This window comes from Sapajus apella, unplaced genomic scaffold (genome assembly GCF_009761245.1).
Source record: "Sapajus apella isolate SASKATOON/1434 unplaced genomic scaffold, GSC_monkey_1.0 scaffold10, whole genome shotgun sequence".
Lineage (NCBI taxonomy): Eukaryota > Metazoa > Chordata > Mammalia > Primates > Cebidae > Sapajus > Sapajus apella.
Window position 1 is genome coordinate 7,597,614 of NW_022436950.1, and position 20,018 is coordinate 7,617,631.

The 20,018-nt window shown below is 57.8% G+C and overlaps 2 protein-coding genes across 3 annotated transcripts; both read right to left on the minus strand.

Annotated features, from left to right (window-relative positions):
* Positions 1-1,199: 1,199 nt before the first annotated feature.
* On the minus strand, positions 1,200-11,563 carry CHRND (cholinergic receptor nicotinic delta subunit). 2 transcript variants are annotated; one of them, XM_032277904.1, is made up of 12 exons: positions 11,462-11,563; positions 11,058-11,203; positions 10,286-10,330; positions 9,766-9,875; positions 9,484-9,639; positions 9,168-9,277; positions 7,998-8,198; positions 6,734-6,845; positions 6,541-6,655; positions 3,775-3,979; positions 3,568-3,686; positions 1,200-2,709 (listed from the first exon to the last, which is right to left on the minus strand). In XM_032277904.1, the coding sequence occupies exons 1-12, from the start codon at positions 11,538-11,540 to the stop codon at positions 2,527-2,529; spliced, it is 1,581 nt and encodes a 526-aa protein (XP_032133795.1). In that variant the 5' UTR covers positions 11,541-11,563; the 3' UTR covers positions 1,200-2,526. The 2 variants fall into 2 exon arrangements, with proteins under 2 accessions (XP_032133795.1, XP_032133796.1); XM_032277905.1 differs by lacking the exons at positions 7,998-8,198; positions 9,168-9,277; positions 10,286-10,330; positions 11,058-11,203; positions 11,462-11,563 and having other exon boundaries at positions 9,766-9,847.
* Positions 11,564-12,008: 445 nt separating this feature from the next.
* On the minus strand, positions 12,009-17,456 carry PRSS56 (serine protease 56). Its single transcript, XM_032277906.1, has 13 exons — positions 16,995-17,456; positions 16,241-16,348; positions 15,842-15,892; positions 15,549-15,738; positions 15,080-15,179; positions 14,834-14,993; positions 14,494-14,636; positions 14,109-14,271; positions 13,743-13,919; positions 13,485-13,649; positions 13,321-13,380; positions 12,838-12,944; positions 12,009-12,482 (listed from the first exon to the last, which is right to left on the minus strand). Exons 1-13 carry the CDS (start codon positions 17,089-17,091, stop codon positions 12,192-12,194), a joined length of 1,812 nt encoding a protein of 603 aa, XP_032133797.1. The 5' UTR covers positions 17,092-17,456; the 3' UTR covers positions 12,009-12,191.
* Between the last annotated feature and the right edge of the window lie 2,562 nt (positions 17,457-20,018).

Below are 20,018 nucleotides of genomic sequence, written 5' to 3' on the forward strand. Positions count from 1 at the left end.
AGTGTATTAATGATTCGCTGTCCGTTGAAAGAGGCCAGGTAGCCCTGTTGGTCTGGAGAGAGTAAGGAACTCTCTCTGGCTTCCCGGAAAGCTGTGCCTGTGAGTGTGACTTCCTGGGGCAGAGGATGGAGTTCCATGTCAGTCAGAGTGGACTGGTCCTGACAGCACCACAGTGCTGGGGGAGCAGGTGCCGCTGGTGGCAACTGCGGTGACCCTGGGAGCCTGTGCAAGAGGCACTCCCTCCGGTTTTGTGTGACATTTTGGTGTTGTCTCCTCTGGAAGTCCACAGCCACTTGAGCAGGGCCTAATAGAACTGAGGACTCGCCTGGTGGACCAAGACCTGCTGCCATCAGTGCCACCACAAGGCAGAGAGAAGCAAAGACTGTGACTGAGGGTCCTAAGCACACTCTTTTTTTTTTTTTTTTTTTTGAGATAGAGTCTTGCCCTGTCACCCAGGCTGGAGTGCAGTGGCGCCATCTTGGCTCACTGTAACCTCCACCTCCCAGGTTCAAGTGATTCTCCTGCCTCAGCCTCCTGAGTAGCTGGGACTACAGGCATGTGTCACCACACCTGGCTAATTTTTTGTATTTTTAGTAGAGACAGAGTTTCACCGTGTTAGCCAGGATGGTCTCGATCTCCTGACTTCGTTATCCGCCTGCCTCAGCCTCCCAAAGTCCTGGGATTACAGGCATGAGCCACTGCGCCTGGCTGACCCTCTCTCATCTCTGTGCATAAGACAGGCCCTCCCTGAGTTGATGGATTGTTCCTGTGAAGTCTTGGACTTCCTGCTCACCTGACAGGTGTGAGAACAAGCTGGCTTTCCTATTTAGACAGGAAAATTAAAGCTTTGTACTTTGAATTTTGTGAATAGTTCATGCTAGAAAGCAGAAGTACCTAGGGTCTGTTTTGGTTTTAAATGGTTTTTCTTTTTCCTTGGTTACATGTAAACATTAAAAATCTAAACTTCTGAGTATCTGAGTTAATGAGGTCACCAATTCCCCCTGAGGGAAATGGGTTAAATCACCACCCATTAAATGTGCAGGTCATATGAAAATAGTCCTACTAGAAATTCAATTTTCACAACACCCCATGACTAGGACTTATTAGACACACATTTTGCAGATTAGAAAATGGAAGCTAAGAGATGAGGAGTGGCTCAGAGTCACATTGCTGGTGTAATAAATTACACCAAAACTCTGTCACTTAAAACAACACACATTTATTATCTCACGCAGTTTCTGGGGGTCAGGAATCCAGGAGCCACTTAGCTGGTGGTTTTGGCTCAGGAACTTTCACAGGGATGCACACAAGATGTCTACTGGGCTGTGTTCTCATCTGAAGGCCCTACTGGGGCAGAGGATTCACTTCCACATTCACTAATGTGGCTGTTGGTGGGAGGCCTTAGTTCCTTGCCATGTGGTCCTCTCCACAGGGCTCCTCAACATGCCAGCTGGCTTCCCCAAAGTGAGAGATCCAACTGATGTGAGAGTGAGGGTGAATGAGCATGAAAGAGGCCATGATGTCTTTCCTAACTGAATCTGGGAAGTGAGGTACCGTCACCTCTGCCTCATTCTATTGGTTACGCAGACCCACCCTGGTACAGAGTGAGGGAACTGCACAAGGGTGTGAATATTGGGCATTGCTGGGGCCATCTTGGAAGTGGGCTGCCATACAAACAGACCCTTGTCTCCCAATTCCTGCAGCCTTGGCCTTTAGCCCTCAGGATAGGATTGGGTGGAGGCTGCCTTTGGGATAGGGTTGCTAGATTTAGCAAATAAAAACACAGGACAAATTTCAGATAAATGACAAATGATTTTTTAGAATATGTATGCCCCCAAATAATGCATGACAGCCCTGCTTTGGGGAGGAGTAGGTGCTGGAGGGCGGGGCGCTGAGTTCCAGTCCTCTAGAACTGTGCATGCGACCTCAGGCTGACCCCGTCTTTGTGGATGTTGATCCTGACCTTTCCATTCTAGTCCTCAGCTTCCCAAAGGGACCGGGGCAGAATGGTCAAGGCAGAAAGAGCTGGGAAAGGACACTTGGGTTTGGAGGAAGGGAGGTGTCCTCAACCTCAGTCCCAGGTAAGGCCTCAGAAGCCTGAAATTGAAGGGTGGGTGGGAAGAGGGAGGCTGGGGGAGCCAGAGAGTGAAGGCGCAGATTCCTGCCTGCTCTGCCCCACGCCTTGCAGGAGGGGGAGCAGAGAAGGGCGCTAACTGTCTCACCCCAATCAGAGTTCTCCCCCTGAGGCCACCTTGAGTGGCCTCCCCCTGGCCCCCAAGCCAGCCTCCTGCTTCCGCCCAAATCTTCCTGCCCACCCCCTCTAGCCGACGTCCACCCTCAGACCGTCTCAGGTGGCCCCTCTGTTGATTTGCAGAGGAACCACTGAGCCTTGAGGAGTGGCTGCTCCCTTCCTTCCTCGGACTCTGCCCAGCCTAAGGAGTGCGAGCCTCGGGGCTAGGAGTCAGTCTCGTGAGGGACTGTGGCTCCTCTCAGACCTCCTGTCTCCTGGCTCCCCCACAGCCCACCCTAGATGAAGCGCTTGTCCTCCACGTGGTAGGAGTAGGGGTCTCCGGGGAAAGGCTGGGGTGGTGGCTGGTTATAGACCCCCTGCAGGAAGATCCAGGCTGTGCCCACCACCATAACAGGTGTCACCACAAACAGGCAGAGGCGGTCCACTGTGCGGGCCACCCGGTTCCAGCTGTCTTTCTCCTGTGGGTAGGGGCAGAGAGAGTGGGGTGAGAAGGCGCTCAGACCACAGAGCCCCACCCCCAAGCTGGGGCCCAGCCAGGGAGGCAGAGGCACGGCTCAGTGTGTTTGCAGAGGCCACCTCGGGCTTGCAGCAGACAGGATATGCCAGCTTGTCCCCAGCAAAGGCCCAGGCCCCTCTGGCCACAGACAGGACTGGTCACTCTGTTGAGGAGGCAGAGAATAGATCGTAGCCTCCCTCTCCACTCTAACACAGGGCTTCAGGGCTGGAGAGGAGCTGGGGCCCAGGGGTCTCTCTTGGGGACCAAGGAAGGTGGACAGGCCCCTTTCCTCCCTCTCCTCTCTCTCCCCCACCCCAGCAAGTCAGGTCTGCTGCCAGTCCCTATGTGAATTGGGAAAAGGTGCCCTTTTCTCAAGAGAGAATTTTTAGAAGTTGTATAATGTTGAATAGCTGTATATGGCTACCTTGTAAATGTCTGGTTCTGTCTGGGAGCATCAGGCTTGAAACTGAGTAGGGACAGAAAATGATTGGCAGCTGGGAGAAAGAAGGGACCCTAAGGGATACGCAGAGTGTGACCTTGACAGGATGGGGCTGTGCCTATGTGTGTGCCTGGCCCCAGTGCTGCTATGTTGCGTGCCTGGACTCTGTATCACATTAACTCCTTCATCTAAGTTGCTGTGTGTCTCTAAGGGGAACCCTGCCCTCTTAAGATAGGATACACTTAAAAGAATCAAAGAAATAAAAAAAAAAAAAATCAAAAAAAGAAGAAAACAGCAACAACAATGACAACAAAAAGATAGGAGACACTTAATCAGTGCCCAGCTTGAACACCTGTGCGTGGCAATCCTGTGGCCCCTTACCTCATTGTAATTGTTCTGATCCCTCATGTGGTTAACAATGAAGTTTGCCCCGTCCACAGCTGGCTTCAGCTCACTGAACAGTTCCTGCTGGGCTTGCTCAGAGCTTGCTGGGGGCCGGCCTACAGACAAGGGGCCAGAGAGGGTGTGAGACCTGCCCCCACCCATCTCCCACAGATGGGCTGAAAACCAAGACCAGCAGGGACCCACGTGCAGTGGTGAGGCGCCGGGCCAGCCCATGCCGCTCTGACTGCTTCTCGAACATGAGGTCGCTGCGGGACTTGAGTGAGAAGTACTCCTCTGCCTTGGACATGTAGCCCAGGGAGCTGCTCCTCCGCACTAGGGCCCCGGGGCTGGGTCCATCCTCTGCCGGGCGGGACATGTGCAGGAGCTCTGGCAGCGTCTCCAGGAAGAGCTGGGGCCGGGTCAAGAAACCACAAGAAAGGCATTTTTTTTTTTTTTTGAGATGGAGTCTCGCTCTGGTGCCAGGCTGGAGCACAGTGGTTCGATCTCGGCTCACTGCAACCTCCACCTCCCGGGTTCAAGTGATTCTCCTGCCTCAGCCTCCCAAGTAGCCGGGATCACAGGCACGCACCAACACATCCAGTTAATTTTTATATTTTTAGTAGAGACGGGGTTTCACCATGTCAGCCAGGATGGTCTCGATCTCTTGACCTCATGATCTGTCCACTTTGGCCTCCCAATGTGCTGGGATGACAGGTGTGAGCCACCGCGCCCGCCCAAGAAAGGCCATTTTACAAACATGGGGTGACCTTCACATGTCCTAACATCTGTGACTTCATTCCTGGCTTCCACAAGGTGCCCCCGAGTCTGACTCTGTCATTGATGTCCCCAACCTCCTGCTGATGCACACGTAGGTTGCTTCCAGCTCCCCCACATCACCCACGGTGCGGAGCAGAACCAACTCACTAAAAATGATTAATTAAGACCAAAAAGTAGGGTAAATGCCCCAAATGCTAGGCTCTCCCCATCGAATGCTGAAAGACAAAAAGAGTTGCTAAGGCCGGGCGCGGTGGCTCACGCCTATAGTCCCAGCATGTTGGGAGGCCAAGGCGGTCAGATCACCTGAGGTCAGGAGTTCAAGACCAGCCTGGCCAACATGGTGAAACCCTGTCTCTACTAAAAACACAAAAATTAGCCAGGTGTGGTGGCGGGTGCCTGTAATCCCAGCTACTCAGGAGGCTGAGGCAGGAGAATCACTTGAAACTGGGAAGCAGAGGTTGCTGTGAGCTGAGATTGAACCACTGCACTCTAGCCTGTCTGACAGAGTGAGACTCCATCTCAAAAAAAAAAAAAAAAAAAAAAAAAAAAAAAAAAAGAGTTGCTAAACTTTCCGCAGAGCAGCCAGCCCGCCCTGTAGTAGCCAAGAGGCAAGGGCATGCCCTCCCGAGCACCCTGGCTGCTCGGTCCTCCCCTTCTTCCTTCTGAGTTGCAGCTTACAGTGGAATGAGCAAATCTTAAGTATATAGCTAGGTGAATTTTTACAGATGCATTCTACTGGGTAATCACCACCCAGATGAGATAGTGAACACGATCCCCAAAAATCTCCTTCACACCTGCCCTGGCTCAGTTCCCTCCCAGCTCCAGATATAGCCACCATTCTGACTTCTGCCACCAAGGTTTTGCCTGTTCTTGAACTTCTTGCAAAGTGAACCCTGCAGTTTGCTGCTCCATCTGGTTTCTTTTCTTTCTTTTCTTTTTTTGAGACAGAGTCTCACTCTGTCGCCCAGGCTGGAGTGCAGTGGCGCTATCTTGGCTCACTGCAACCTCTGCCTCCCAGGTTCAAGCCATTCTCCTGCCTCAACCTCCTGAGTAGCTGGGATTACAATCGCTCGCCACCACACCCAGCTAACTTTTGTATTTTTAATAGAGACGGGGTTTCACCATGTTGGCCAGGCTGGTCTTGAACTCCTGACCTCTGGTGATCTACCCACCTCAGCCTCCCAAAGTGCTGGATTACAGGCGTGAGCCACCGCGCCTGGCCTGCCTCTGGTTTGTTTCACGGAATGCCGTGCCAGGACCTGAGTTCACGCGTGAAGGGGTGCGGCAGCCGCTGGTGCTTCTGCACTGCTGAGCAGCACTCCCATGGGAGGATATGCCCAGTGTCTTTACCCATTCTGCAGATGGCCTTTGGACAACTTCCAGCTTTTTTTTTTTTTTTTTGAGACGGCGTTTCATTCTTGTTGCCCAGGCTGGAGTGCAGTGGTGCAATCTCAGGTTACTGCAACCTCTACCTCCTGGGTTCAAGAAATTCTCGTGCCTCAGCCTCCTGAGTAGCTGGGATTCCAGGCACGCGCCACCACGCCTGGCTAATTTTTGTATTTTTAGTAGGCTTCACCATGCTGGCCAGGCTGATCTCGAACTCCTTGACCTCAGGTGATCCGCCTGCTTCAGCCTCCCAAAGTGCTAGAATTACAGGTGTGAGCTACTGTGCCTGGCCCAGCTTTTTTTTTTTTTTTTTAAAGACAAAATTGCAACCGGCTTGCCAGGCTGGGGTGCAGTGGTGTGATCATAGCACGTTGCAACCTCCAGCTCCTGGGTTCTACTGATCCTCCCACCTCAGCCCCCTGAGTAGCTGACTCCAGGCGTGAGCCACCGTACCTGGCTCAATCTCCAGCTTTCGACTATTGAGAATGCTCATTTTCTTTACGTCTTTTTTGAGACCAGGTCTCACTCTGTTGCCCAGGGTGGAGTGCCCCCGTGCCATCACAGCTCACTGCAGCTTTGACCTCCCAGGCTCAAGTGATCCTCCCACATCAGCCTCTTGGGTAGCTGGATCTACAAGCACGTGCCACCACAGCTGGCTATTTTTTTTAAATTTTTTTGTAGAGACAAGGGTGTCACTATGCTGCCCGGGCTAGTCTCCAACTCCCGGGCTCAAACAATTCTCCTGCCTCAGCCTCCCCAAGTGCCAGGACTACAGTGGTGAGCCATCCTGCCAGGCCGAGTGCTCACCTTCTTGACCCCCTCGGACAGCACGTGGGTGCTGGGTGTTCGAAAGTGGATGTTGAGCACGATGACACAGATCACCACAACCATGGTGACCAGCACCATGCCGAAGAGCAGGAACCTGTGGGCACACACTCAGCTTGGAGCCCCAGGGCTGGGCTGGGCCAGCAGTGGGGGGCTGGGCTTGGGCACCACTCACTTGCCGATGAGGGGGATGGCCATGGATGTGGCGGGCAGCCGCTTGGAGATGAGCAGCAGGAAGACGGACTGAGCCAGGAGCACGGAGATGGCCACTGATGTCTTCTCACCACCTGGGGAAGCCAGACTTAGCTGTGTCCTTGGGGTCCCAGTCCTAGAGGGTCCCACTGTGGCCCCTGGCACCTCTGTTTGCACCATGGTACCCTGATGGAAATCATGGGCTATGGAGATAGAGTGCCTGGGTGCAAATCTCAGCTCTGCCACTTACTAGCTAGGTGACCTTGGGCAAGGAGTCCAACCTTTCTGTGTGTCAGTTTTCTCAACTGTTAAATGTGGTGAGAGAGACATCAACTGTCACTATTAACCTACCCCCGCCACTGAACCCTCCTGGAGCACAGATCTGTGTGTCACTCCCTGCTCAGAAAGCACCAGGGTGTCCTCATACCACCAGGATAACACCCCAACTCCCAGCCTCTCACTTAAAAGACCCCAGGCCAGTGCTGTCCTCCTCTTCCCACCTGAGCTCCTGCATGTGATGGCAAGGATGGGAAGGGGGCCTCCACTATGAGGTCCCCTCAGCCCCTGCCCAGCCCCTCCTCATCAGCATTCCTCCTCAGGCCCACCCCATCCTGCTCAAGTCCACTCACGCTCCCCCTCCTCTAGGAGCCCTCCCACCCCACTGCAGATGGAACGTGCCCCCTTCTCCCTCCTCAAGTCCTGAGGTTTCTACCCTGTCTGCCAGGGGCAGGGGCTGGGTGGCCTTTGACCCTGGGACTCACTGTGCCCTGCTTGTAGTAAATATTCTGAACTTGTAAGCCACTGCCTCCTAGAGTCAGGGTGGGCATCGAGGGGTTTTCTGCTTCACACCCTGCTGTCCTAGAGACCGTTATTCACCCACTGGTTCAACAGTTGAGGACCTCCTGTGTTCAGGGCCACGGTCACACACTGGTGACCATGAGAGACTTGGTCTCTGTCCTGACAGAGGGACAGCTTGGCAGTTCTTCTGAGAGTCGGGAGAAGCAGCATCTTGGAGATACCCTGCCCTGTACATTTGAGGATGTCACACAGGGTCCTATAGCCCTCCTCCTGGGCGGCCACCTGGCCCTCACACCTGGACCCCTTGGGGGCAGGCAGCTCCAGGAATGGAGACTCCAGGTGGTTGCCAGGAGGAAGTGAGGGACAGGGCTGGGGCTGGTTGGGCTGGGGCTGGTTGTGCTTGGGTGGGCTTTTGGTGGGGGAGCAGGGGGTGGGGCCTGGAGGCTCACTGTCGGCCGGGAGGTAGAAGACCAGGTTGACCATGAAGGAGATGAGCACACAGGGCACCAGGATGTTGATGACGTAGAAGAGGGGCTTGCGGCGGATGATGAGGTAGAAGGTGACGTCCTGGCGGCTGGGGCTGTCCAGAGGGGCTCTGGGGTCCACGTTGACCCTGGCCGGCCGGTGGACTATCTCCCATTCCCCATTCTCTGTGGGAGGCACATGGATACCTTAGGCTCAGGCCAGGCCAAGGGAGCTGAGCAGGGCCTCAGGACAGAATGAGGGGCTGGGCGGAGCGAGCCAGTCCAGACACGTGGCAGGGCTGTTTGGGGTCCCGTTGGTGGGCATCATTGACTGGGAGGTTGGGATGGAAGTTTCCATCTGTGAGGGGGAAATTTTCCTCTGTGACTGATCTTTTTTTCCTCTTTCTGGAAAAAATAGAAGCTAAGTCCATACAGGGTTCAAATAAGGAATGTGTTTTGGCTCAAAAGATACCCGAACCAACAATAGGTATTGCAGATTAGAGACACCGAGTCAAACAAATGCTCTCAGACACTGAGCCTGTCTTCAAAGACAAAGAAAGCCTCAGCGACATTAACTGAGCTGCTCCCCCTCGGCCTGGGCCTTGGGGATAATAACAAGCCAGTGAGAGTGAAACTATCCCTGCCATGATGTGCCAGCCTGGGACAGTGGGACAGGACCCTTCTGATGGACGGGGAGAGTGGTAGGCTCCATGGAGAATCTGAGCCTGGGCACAGACCGGGGATGAGGATGTCAGGAAGGTTGGCATACCCCCATCGAGATGACACACCCCTGCCAACCACACCCCTGGGCTCTCCAGGGCCGGGAAGGACGAAACCCATCAGCCACAGGCATCTCCTATATGAGAGGCATGACTTCCGGGCCTGGGCAGGCATGGGGAGGGCCCTGGCACCATCTCTCTCTGCCTTTGGGATATCTTTGCCTTCAGGAAATGTGAGTGTCTGGGTGCCTCTCTTTGGGCAGGCATGTGTCTGCCCGTCTGTATCTAGCTGCATGTATGAGTAGCTGTGTGTCTATGTCTTAGATGTGTGTGTGTGTGCACGTGTGTATCTTTGGGGTGGGCAGTGCCAGTGTGTCTGTATCTGTGCGGGTATGTCTGAGGGACCTGCCTGCCCACCAGCAGCTACTCCCAGCACCTGTGAAGCCTTCAGGGTCGATGATGATCCACTCCACGGGGTAATTGCGATCGTCTTCGGTGTCCTGCTTCAGGCTCAGGGTGATCTCTTTGGCCGTGTACTTGAGGGAGCTGGGGAGGGCAATAGGCAGACAGTGACACTCGGCCACTGGTTGGGGTCACAGAGTAGGGGAGGGTTGGTAAGGGAGGATGGTTATGGGGGAGGGTGGCACTCATCCAGACAGGGCAGGGGGCTCTGCCTGAGGACACTACAGTCACTTCCTTTGGCCCCTGGCAGGGTGCCTTGGGGTGAGGGTTGGCTGCAGAAATGGGCACACCTGAACTTGAGTGAGCAGTTCTGCCAGTCGAAGGGGAAATAGGTGACAGAGATGGGGCAGGAGGAGCGGAAGATGGCAGGTGGCAGCCAGTACACAAGGCCGTAGTCGTAGACGAGCACGTTGCAGGAGTAGGAGATCTGGAAGGAGCCATCATTGCTGGGGGACAGGGACAAGAACCACAGTGAGCTCTGGCCGCTCAGGACTGGCAGAGCTGTGGGAGGCGGAAGAGGCTTAAGCAAGGAGGCAGGGTGACAGAGGGGAGATCGGGGGAGCTTGCTCAACTTGTTCTCCAGCACAATCTCTGGGAGCCACACCATGTCGGGGGGCAGGCGCAGGACACTGATGTTTCCAAATTCTTCAGCATTCCACATCAGCCGGCTGTCTGTCCAGCCCTGGAAGCCCGGAGGCACGTCAGCAGTGCGCTCTGCAGCCGGCCAGCCTCCTGGTCCCCCCACTTCTCTGAGAGAAGACTGAACAGGGTCTGAGAGCCGTGACAAAAGAGGTTTGGGAAGGCAGGTACAGAGTGCAGATTCAGGTCTGTCATGGACAGCCGTGCAGGATGCTCACTGCACGACTAAGGGAGCACTATTTCCACTGTGGGCATAGACGATCTGTGTCTGTATTGTGGACTTTTGGCAGGCCAGGGGAGAGTGTTTTCTAATAAAAATCAAGATAAGGTAGCAATTTTCCAACACATGAATCCTAATCCACTTGAAGGTGCCATCAGGGCTGGTGAGGGCACTAGGTGAAGGAAGCCCTGAATCCCCCACCACGTCAGCAGCTCTGTGAGACGTATTCTTACGTGCTCTATCCACACATTGGTAGTGAGGGTCTCCTCGACTTCTTTCTGTAATCAGACGGGAGGGCCATCCTTCAGGCCACATCATTCTTTTACCCACACACATTAACCCACTCTCTCTCTCTCTCTTTTTTTTTTTTTGAAATGGAGTCTTGCTCAATTGCCAAGGCTGAAGTACAGTGGTATGATCTTGGCCCACTGCAATGTGCAACCTCTGCCTCCCAGGTTCAAGCAATTCTCCTGCCTCAGCTTCCCTAGTAACTGGGATTACAGGCGCGTGCCATCACTCTCTGCTAATTTTTGTATTTTTAGTAGAGATGGGGTTTCACCATGCTGGCCAGGCTGGTCTCGAACTCCTGACCTCAGGTGATCCGCCCACCTCAGATTCCCAAAGTGGTGAGACTACAGGTGTGAGCCATGGCACCCAGCTTACATTCACCCACTCTCAACTGGCACCCACGGAAACCATGGCATCTGGGCCCTGAAAACTCATAGTCAGGAGTAGATGGGCATCCAGGGAGCAGAGAGGATGGGTGGCCTCTGAAGTGTGTCACAGATGTGGCGTGCTGTGGGTGTGGATGGGGACACCCCAGAGCTGACGCTGGAGGGGAAGGACAGCGGCCTCACAGGGCATAGAGCAGCTGAAACACGTTTTGTTTCACAGGGAGGAGCGGCCATAGGCCAGGTAGGGGCTTCCAGCTTCCTCCATGGCTATCCGGGTCCTAGGAAGCTGTCCCTGCCCTCCCTCCAAACCCAGCACACGAGGGCCTCTCACCAGCGAGATGAGGTTGGAGAGCGTGAGGGCCAGGGTGACGTCCACACTCTCCTCTTTGTGTGCCACGGGCCGGAGCTCCTTGTTGTAGCGCTTCTCTTGAAACAGGTGCCGGATCAGCCGCTCCTCCTCGTTCAGCCCCTGGCTGCCTGGGGAGGGTTAGGGACAAGGACTGAATGGGGCCCTGGGCAGGGGACTTAGGGAGGAAGCTGCCCTCAGGTCCTGCTGGACCATGAGGTTGGGATGGGGGGAGGAATCCAACCACTCCCTAGGAGTGGGGACCTCAGAAGTCAGCCCCCACAGGGAGAGATGGCAGAGTGGGAGTGGGGAGAATGAGAGGAGGCCATGCAGTTGGGGCCGAGTGGGCTCACGGGGGGCCCCAGGGTGGGAAGGATGTCTACCCTTACCACACACAGCCAGGGTGACCAGCAGCCCCAGCGTCAGCACTGGCCCCTCCATCCCAACCCTCTGACTGGGACTTAGCATCTGCCCCTCCTGTCTACAGGCTGTGGAATGAGGGTGGGCGGAGAGGGGACAGGTGTTGGGGGGAGGAGGGAGTCAATGAGAAGAGGCTGCCGGAAGCACAATCTGACACCTCATGGTGGTCGGGAGCAGGCCAGCCAGGGCAGAAGCCCAAGGACATGAGGAGGCAAAGATCCCAGCCTGGGACTCCCTGAAGCTCGGTGGCAGTGGGGGTGGGGCGCTGGGAAGAGACGCAGGGCACTGGGGCCAGCACAGGGTAGCCATGCACGGGGGCGGGGCGGCAGCCAGGCCAGCTGCTGCCACTTCTCAGCAGGCAGGAGAGAGGCTCAGATGGGGGCCTCCAGACCCTTTCCAGCTTCTGTGACCCTTGCCAACTGCTTCCAGAGGCAGCCTTGCCTGGGCCCCACCCCTGAGACTGAATGCCCACCCACCGGGCCCCATCCCAAGAAAGCTCCAGAGTTGTTTCCGTGTATTATAAATAACATTTATTAAAGCAGCTGTGATTCTCTGGTTGTAAACCTGGGAAGACATGGGGGCCCAGGACCCCCACCCCATCCCACCCGCACACACCCAGCCAGTTGTGCAGCGACAGTTTATCATTCTCAGTCCCTAGGAGCAGTAAGTCCTCCCCAGGGGCTGCGGACCAGACATGGCTCATGGTTGCCTGGCCTCGGGAACCTGAGGGTTGAGTGGGTGGTGCCCCTTCCTCCCCAGCCCAGGCCCCTGCCCTACATCCATCCAGGGTCCCTCGGACTCCCCTTCTGCCAGGGCAGCCAAGCGGAAGGCCTGCAGGGCCTGCACCAGCAGCCGGGGGAGGCTGCGAGCCAGTGTGGCCGGCTCCAGGCCCACTAGGCTGCTGAAGGCCACGTACCGGCCCCCCAAGCCTGCCTGCACCCAGGCTCTGAAAAGCCCAGTCAGTGTCTTGGAGCCCAGATCTGCCAGGACCTACAGAGGGAGGAGGGGACATCAGGGGTCCAGAAACTCACTCCTGAGTGGGAATCCCAGAGGTCACCTCCCTCCCCCTGGGCCCCAGAAACTCTCACCTAGACCCATGCTCCACCCCTTCTCCCCACAACCCTGCTGTTTCAGCTCACTTGGACACCCCAACCCTCCCCTCTACTCATTGTCCCCACCACCACCCCCAGTGGCCTGGCCCACACTCCGCAGGCCCCACTCCCTTCCCCTAGGACCCTCTACCTCCTCCCAGAGCTGGGGCAGAGGCGACCCCAGGCTGCTGGGAGGGCATGGGGGTTGGGCCCTCTGCACCACCGTGAAGGAGTCTGGAAGACTGGGGACCTACCTCATGAAAGTTCATGGCCAAGTGCTCCGAGGGGACCTGCAGGATCCAGGAGTGGGCCCCCTGCAGGGCAGCCAACTTCTGTCTCAAGGGCTCCAGCCCAGGGCAGCCTGCAGGAAGAGGAGAGGCCCCGGGAATAAGGAACGGAAGGGGTATGGAACCGGGGGTGGCACTCCCACCAGCACCTCAGGACGGCCTCCCAGGAGGCACACTTATCTTCCTTATGCTATAGATGGGGAAACTGAGGCTCGGAGAAGTTAAGCAGTAACTCCAGGCAGAGCAACTCTGACACGGTTGAGGGCTAAAACCGCAAGTCCTCCAAAACAGTCATCCGCTCAATGGCGGGGAGGGGAGAGCGAGTCTACCCTGTGGCCCCACGGGGCAAGTGCTTCCCGGAGCTGGCACCCCTCCCCCGCAGAGGCGCTTCTGACCTCGTCCAGGCCCTGGGCCTATCCCCTCCCGAAGGTCGGCAGGGGGCGTCATTACCGTTGGCTTCTCCGCGCGGCTCCGGCCTCCGCTTCGGGAACCGAGTGCCAGCCCACGGTCCTGGAGAGGCGCAGGGTTAGGGGTCCGCCTCGGCGGGAGAAAGTGGCTCCGCCGCGCGGGTGGGGCCGGGCCGGGGCTAGGCTGGGCCGGAGGGAGAGGGGTACCTGAGTGCAGCCGCAGCTCGCGGGCCGGGTGCCGGGGAGACTCCGCGAGCGCTGGAGCGGGGCGAGCCAGGGCGGGGGCCAGGCGCCGCAGCCCCGGTCGCGGGCCGAGCAGCTCCTGGGCGTTCCGCAGCAGACCCAGCAGCGTGTGCGCCAGCGAGCGCAGCTCTGCAGACGGGACCGGAGTCGGAGCGGCGGTCAGAGGCGGGCCAGGCCCCCTCCCCTCCGCCCCTGGTCGGGGTCCCGGGGAACAGGACTCACCGCATCGCCGCCGGCGCTGCAGGCACTGTTGGTGCGCCAGGCGCGCACAGGCGCCCTGGGACCCCGGGCACAGGCGGGCGTAGAAGGCGCAGAGCCGGGCGGCGTCTGCCTGCAGCTCCTGGGGCGGGTCCCAGGCCAGAAGCTCCCTGCAGCTGGGCTCGCGGCTGGAGGAAGCTGCTGCGGGAGGGACAGGGGTCTGCTCACCCTCTGTTTGGGGCCCTGGAGTCCGCATTCCTTCCCCGGAGGGAGATAGGCTTTCCTGAGGCAGAAGGGAGCTGGGAATGGGCACGGGCCGGGTGGAAACGGGCTTGTCCCACGGCTGTCACCGGGACACTAGGGACGGGGCATTGGAAAGAGGGCGCTCACCGCTCATCTGCTCCTGGAGCCAGTCCTTGAACACGGCCACGCGGGTATAGACCCCGGGCTTCCCTGGCTCCCCGCAGCCGTCCCCCCAGGAGGTGACTCCGAACAGGACCTCTCTAGGGCGGGGGCCAGGCTCAGAACAGGTCAGGGGGCCTCCGGAATCACCCTGCGGAGCCAAGAAGGAGGACGCTGCATTCACCTGCCCCCGTGACACCCGCCTTACACCTGGCAGGTGTGAGCTCTCCTGCAGTTGCCACTTATATCCATTTTAACGATGAAGACAGAGAGGCTCAGAGAAGTCGAGTGACAGCCGTACATGGAAGGAAAGGAGGCCGCCCTGGCCTTGGGGAGGCTCAGCCGGCCTTTTCTCATCAGACTGGGTTCATACCTGGCACGAGTCCACGCCCCCTGCCAGGTACCCGGCGCAGAGCATGGTGCTGGGGCGCAGCCCGGACCCCAGGGCCCTTCTGCAGGTGTCGGCGCTGAGCAGGGGAACACGGGCCTCCCTCACTGCCTCAGCCTCAGGCCCGTCTACAGAGAAGGGTGGAAGGCTCAGGGGTGGAAGGCAAGAGTCCCGCCTTGAGAGTCCCCTTCCCGCCACCCCTCTTAATTCCTCCCCCTTTAAAAGAACAGGCAGCATTTTTCCAAGGCAGCCGGGCCTCCTCACACTCCGTCACTTCGGACCCCCAATTCTTCCCACCACGTGTCGGCTCACACAGGCCTAGTACCTTCGAAGAGGGCCCCCCAGCCCGCGATGGCACAGGCGGTGCCTGCAGGGGGCTCCTGGGGCTCCTGGGGCAGGCACACGGGTCGCGCCGGCCCCCCCGGACTCACTGGCGTCCACAGCTGCACCAGTGCCAGGTCGTTGTGGAAGGTCCGCGGGTCAAACTGAGGAGGGGAAGGCGGCGCAGGGTCAAGGAGGCGCGGGTGGGCATGCGGTTCCCAGCTCCGTGGGCTGGGGACTGCCTTCTCACCTTGGGGTGGGGCAGGATGCGGTTCACTGGCACCTCCTCTGCTTGCTCCCCCCGGGGCCCCTCGGCCAGCGTCACAGTCCACAGAAGCTCATTCGGGGCGCTGCGGGGCGAGAGGCGGCTGAGACTCAGGAAGGACAAGGGCCAGGGCAGCCGGTCCCTTGGGGACCCTATCCCTCCGCCCGCACGCCGGGACACTGGGGACGGGGCATTTCTCCACTTGGGTGCAGGGAAGGCAGGCCAGGGAGGGGTCTCGTCCCAGAGGAGGCATACGCGCCCGGCAGTGCCACCCAATGGGCGCTGGCATCCTGGGGGGCGGGCGCGGCGCCTTGAGACGGGGAAGCCCAGGGCAAAGCCGCCGCCAGGGGTCAGCAGAGACCAGCTTTCCCGCCCGTCGCCCACTGGACAGCCCGGCAGGTTCGGGGCCCAGCGCTAGGAACCCCGGCTGGGAGGATCTGGGGGTCTGACTTACCCCACAAAACAGTGCGCCGCCGTGAGCACCCAGGACGCCGCCACCAGGACGCCGCCGCACAGAGGCTGCCCACCGAGCTGCAGCCTCACCAACCAGGGCCAGGCCCCGGGAGGTGCCGCGCTGCCCCCCACGATGCGGCCGTGGGCCCGCGTCACGTTGGCAGTGCTCGGGCGCCTCTCACCGCAGGGCCCTAGAAAGGCGCAAGGGGTGTCACGAGGGGCACATTCTGGCCATCCTCACCTTCGAGGCCCACCCGGCTCTCAGGCCTTCTCCCGGAGCCGTTTCAGCCTCACCTGGCTCAGGTGGGTCCTGAAAGGGAGCTTGAGGCCTGGGGCGTCCAGATCCTGCGGAGAAACACACATTTGAGACTTACTGCCGAGCTCTCGCCTGTCCTCACACCAGGCTGGGCCGAGTCCCTCTTTCCCCATCTCTCCTTTTGCGCTGAGCCCTCCAGCCCACACGGGTTCTGTTTCAGCAACCATGAACTTCTCCTGGTCACCTCACCAGCCGAGTGTTTCGCATGTGGTTTCCATTTGGAGAGACAGACCTTCACAAAAGTGGCCTTGGTTGCAGCCCAAGTCAGTCTCTGCCCCCAAGAGGGGCATGAAGACCGAAGGGAAGGGACAGGGGCAGCAGCATGGACCCAGGGTAGGCAGCAAAGTTCACTGGGGCACAGGGGGCAGGGTGGGCACCTCGGCACTCATGCGATCTGTGCTGGATCTCCATCGCCACTCGGTTTATTGCCCACTGGGCACTCCTCTGGGCCGCCTGCAATGCCTGAGTCCCCTGGGCCGATAGAACTGCTGGGACAGGGGGCACACAGTCACGAGTGGTTGGGGAAGAGCCTCAGCCTCAGCCTCCTGGCCCCAGCCCTGAGCCCTGCCTCGGGAGTCCCACGGAGACATAAGTTGGGCTCCCCGAGCCTGGGACGGGATGAGGAGGGGAGCGAGCCACAGGACGCTGAGCCCAGCACTCAGAGTCATGGTTCCAGGTTTTCACCTGAGATGTCTGCCTAATTCCACTGAGCTGGACTGGAATCTTTGCAAAGTGCTTTTCCTTAATTTTTTTTTAAAGACACCACCCCAAAGATACGGACATCACAGAACTCAGGCTTTTTGACTGAAAGCAGCTGTGTTTTCCTGGCCCACCTTCGGCCCAGACAGTCAAGGCCGTGGTGCTGGCCCGGGCGTTCCTGTCTGTCCCTCAGGGCCTTCTCTCAGTTCCTTTGGACAGAGCCTGACAGCTCCTCTTTCTTTCCCGCTGCACCTTCCCCTCCTCCTCTCCCACCTAGATCTCAGTTCTTTGCCCCTTCTTGCAGCAGGGTGGGCAGAAGGGGCCAAAGGTCCTTATGAGTGGAGTGACAAGCTCTCCTGTCTCCGCCTGCCTGGGGTCCGACTTCCTCTACGTTTCTCCCGACTCCGCAGCTCTCAGGCCCGCCCGGCTTACCTTGCAGGGTGCTGGGGGGCAGGCGCATGTACAGTGGGTGCCCATGGGCAAACCATGAGCTTGGGAGAGGCAGCAGCAGCAGCACAGCCAGTAGCATGGTGACCAGGAGCTGGGGTGAGAGACCCCCGTCCTCTCTCCTCCTCCGAGTCCACCTTCTGGGTGCCTATCCTTTGGTGCCCGCCTTCTGCTGCCTTTCTGCCCCTGGGCACTGAATTCTTGTCCCTCAAATCATATGACCCCGTTCTCTTACATCAAAATTACCCGCCTCCCTGGTCAGCCCTCACCTGGCCCTTAACTCCTAGGAGCCCACAGGGTAATGGGGCTGCAGGGTCTTTATAGAGGACGGCCTGGGGGAGGGGAGCACGGGATGGCGGCCAAGATTGGGGGAGGAGTGGGGTAGTGGGCTTGACCTTCACCTTTGAAGTCTCATCATCCCAGCTCTGAGCCCCCCTTCTGTCAAAGGAGCCCTTGTTTCTGCGGCTCCATCAAAGGGGCCAAGACAGGGAAGAAGAGCTGACGGTTGGGCTGTGGGCCAGGCAGAGGGGGGCTGCTGGGTGGGGGCGGGCCCTGGCTCCAGGGCTGGGATGGGGGTGGATCCCCATCTGCCTCTGCCCCCTGAGGAGCCTACAGCCATGACAGGGGCAGACACTCCTGGAGGGAGGGGGGCAGAGGGTGTCTGGGGTTTCTCAGCAGCCCCACCCCCGAAGGAAGCCTTGGAGCTCCCCGCTCCTCTGCCCCTAATTGCTTGGCAGAGTCCCTCCCCAATGTGGCCATTTCTAAAGATGATCAAAGCAGCCTAATTAGCGCCGTAATTGCCACACTGGGGGTGGTGGGATGGGAAGGGGCAGAGGCAGGCAGCCACAGGAGTGGCGCAGAAAGGGAGGTTGGAGATGAAAGGCCCACAGTGGCCCAGTTCCGGGAGGACAGGCCCTAGCAGCTTCTGACGCTCTCCCAGACCCCCTGGCCCTGCACGGCGCCTGCTCTGCCTGTCCGGCATTGTTCTGTGACCCTGATCTAGCAGTGGGGATTCTTCTGGAGTCTTCTGGTGTCTTGTGGGCAGGGCCACACAGCTCTCCTAGGATGGAGTTACCACCTGGGGCAGAGTAGTGCCCTTCTGCGCTGCCCAGGCTTCCTAATTCATGGGAGGTGAACTGATGGGAATATTTATCAGCAAATGCTATGACCCAGGGCTCTTTCCCCTCAGAGAGCCAGCTGATCCACAGTCACCAGCACACCAGGCTAAGGACCCCTTTCCCCTCCCCAGTTACCACCTCACCTCATGACAATACCTCGGCTTCAGGAATGCCCCAAAAATACTGTCTGTGGATGATTATAGGGAGTGAATTTGGTGAAGTTGGAAAGGACTCTATTCACAAAAGTATCTGTTAATCTTGCAGTTATCCATGACCTCCAAAATCTTGGCAGACAGGTCATTAGCTCAACACAGCTCGAATTTCATTATAAACAGAGAAAGTGTCCAAAGGAAGATCACCTGTGGTTCCCAGTAAGAGCCACCAAGGCAGGGGACCCAGGAACAAAGAAGGTGGGTGGGAAAGTTTCACCAGCCTCTGGGTGGAGACGCCACAGCTTCGACAGAGCCTCTGCCCTGCAGGTGACCTCATCCAAGCTGAGGGGATAAGGGGGTGGAGCCAGCCCCCCAGGCCGCTCCCCTAGGGAATTCCTTCAGGAAGGTGTGTCCTGCCCATTCTTGCCAAGCCACTGAGGCCAAGGCCAGGCCACAGCAAGCCCACAAAGAGCCTCTGGGCCTCCCTCCTGCCTCTGGTCTTCAGGTAGGAGGCAGGGTGAGAATCCAGCCACTGCCAAAGAAAATGGAGGGACCTTTCAGCGTGGACTGCATTCTGCTCAATCCCGTTCTGTTCTCTGGTTCCTGTGCCCACAGCTGGGTCCCAAGCCCTCTCCTTTTTTCTGTATGGACCCACCCCCAAGTCTGGCTCAATATCGTCCATTCCCACAGGTCACCTCTTAGAAACCACATCAAAATCTCACCTCATGAAATGACCTGTCGATTATTGTTTAAGTGTGCACTGTCTCCCTGTCTGCTTCCCCCATCGGAAAATGAACGACTTCCAGGCCTCTAACCCCGCAGTCACATTCTCCATAACACAGCTCTCTTCTAGTCTCTTTATTTTTCTTTCTTTCTCTACATTTAAGGCAGGGTCTCACTTTGTCACCCAGGCTGGAGTGCAGTGGCGCAAATCACTGCTCACTGCAGCAATCTTCCCGCCTCAGCCTACTGAAGAGCAGGGACCAAAGGCATGCACCACCATGCCAGCTAATTTTAAAATTTTTTGTAGAGACGGGGTCTCCTTATGTTGCCCGGGCTGGTCTGGAACTCCGGGGCTCAAGCGATCTGCCCACCTCAGGCTCCCAAAGTGCTGGGATTATAGGCATGAGCCACTGCACCTGGCGTGGACTTGTATTTTCTTTAGAACATTTATTCCTATGTTGCAGGATGTTGAAGGGGGTTCTTGTCTGTTATAAGAGGCTCAGTCTCCCATAGTCTAGTTAAGAAGGCACCAGCAGTTGGCCCCAGACCTCCTCCCAGTGAGCAGCTCGATGCCAGGGACCTGCCGGAATCCATGCCATCCTCTATGGCCCCTTCCCTGAGTGAATAGGAACACAGGACAGGGGAGGGGGCTTTGGTACAGCATAGCATCTTCCCTCGCGTCCCCAACCAAGCTGGAAAGGACAGGAGGAATCATGGAATTTGAATTCCTTGATTAGGAATCAAGGAAGCTGGTAAGAGGGACAGGCTCACATTTCAGTTCCCAGTCGGAGGGCAGGGCTTGTCTGTCTGGCTCCGTGCTGTCCCAGCATCTAGACCAGAGTCTGACACACTCATGTGCTAAAAGAATGAAAGATCAGCCCTGAAGGCTGGGCGCAGTGGCTCACGCTGTAATCCCAGCACCCCGGGAGGCCGAGGCGGGTGGATCACTTGATTTCAAGAGTTCGAGACCAGCCTGGCCAACATGGTGAAACCCCGCCTCTACTAAAAATGCAAAA

What these genes read in the sequence shown, in the direction of transcription:
- CHRND (XM_032277904.1), bottom strand. Translation starts at nt 11,540, where the DNA reads ATGCTAAGTCCCAGTCAGAGGGTTGGGATGGAGGGGCCAGTGCTGACG. An exon ending in CCAATGTGTGGATAGAGCAC is followed by an intron (nt 9,876 to 10,285) that starts GTAAGAATACGT and finishes CCGGGCTTCCAG; the next exon opens with GGCTGGACAGACAGCCGGCT. An exon ending in TGTCCGAGGGGGTCAAGAAG is followed by an intron (nt 3,980 to 6,540) that starts GTGAGCACTCGG and finishes ACCCGGCCCCAG; the next exon opens with CTCTTCCTGGAGACGCTGCC.
- PRSS56 (XM_032277906.1), bottom strand. Translation starts at nt 17,091, where the DNA reads ATGCTACTGGCTGTGCTGCTGCTGCTGCCTCTCCCAAGCTCATGGTTT. An exon ending in CAGATCGCATGAGTGCCGAG is followed by an intron (nt 15,893 to 16,240) that starts GTGCCCACCCTG and finishes GTTTCTCCGCAG; the next exon opens with GATCTGGACGCCCCAGGCCT. An exon ending in GCGGCGCACTGTTTTGTGGG is followed by an intron (nt 15,180 to 15,548) that starts GTAAGTCAGACC and finishes CTCGCCCCGCAG; the next exon opens with CGCCCCGAATGAGCTTCTGT.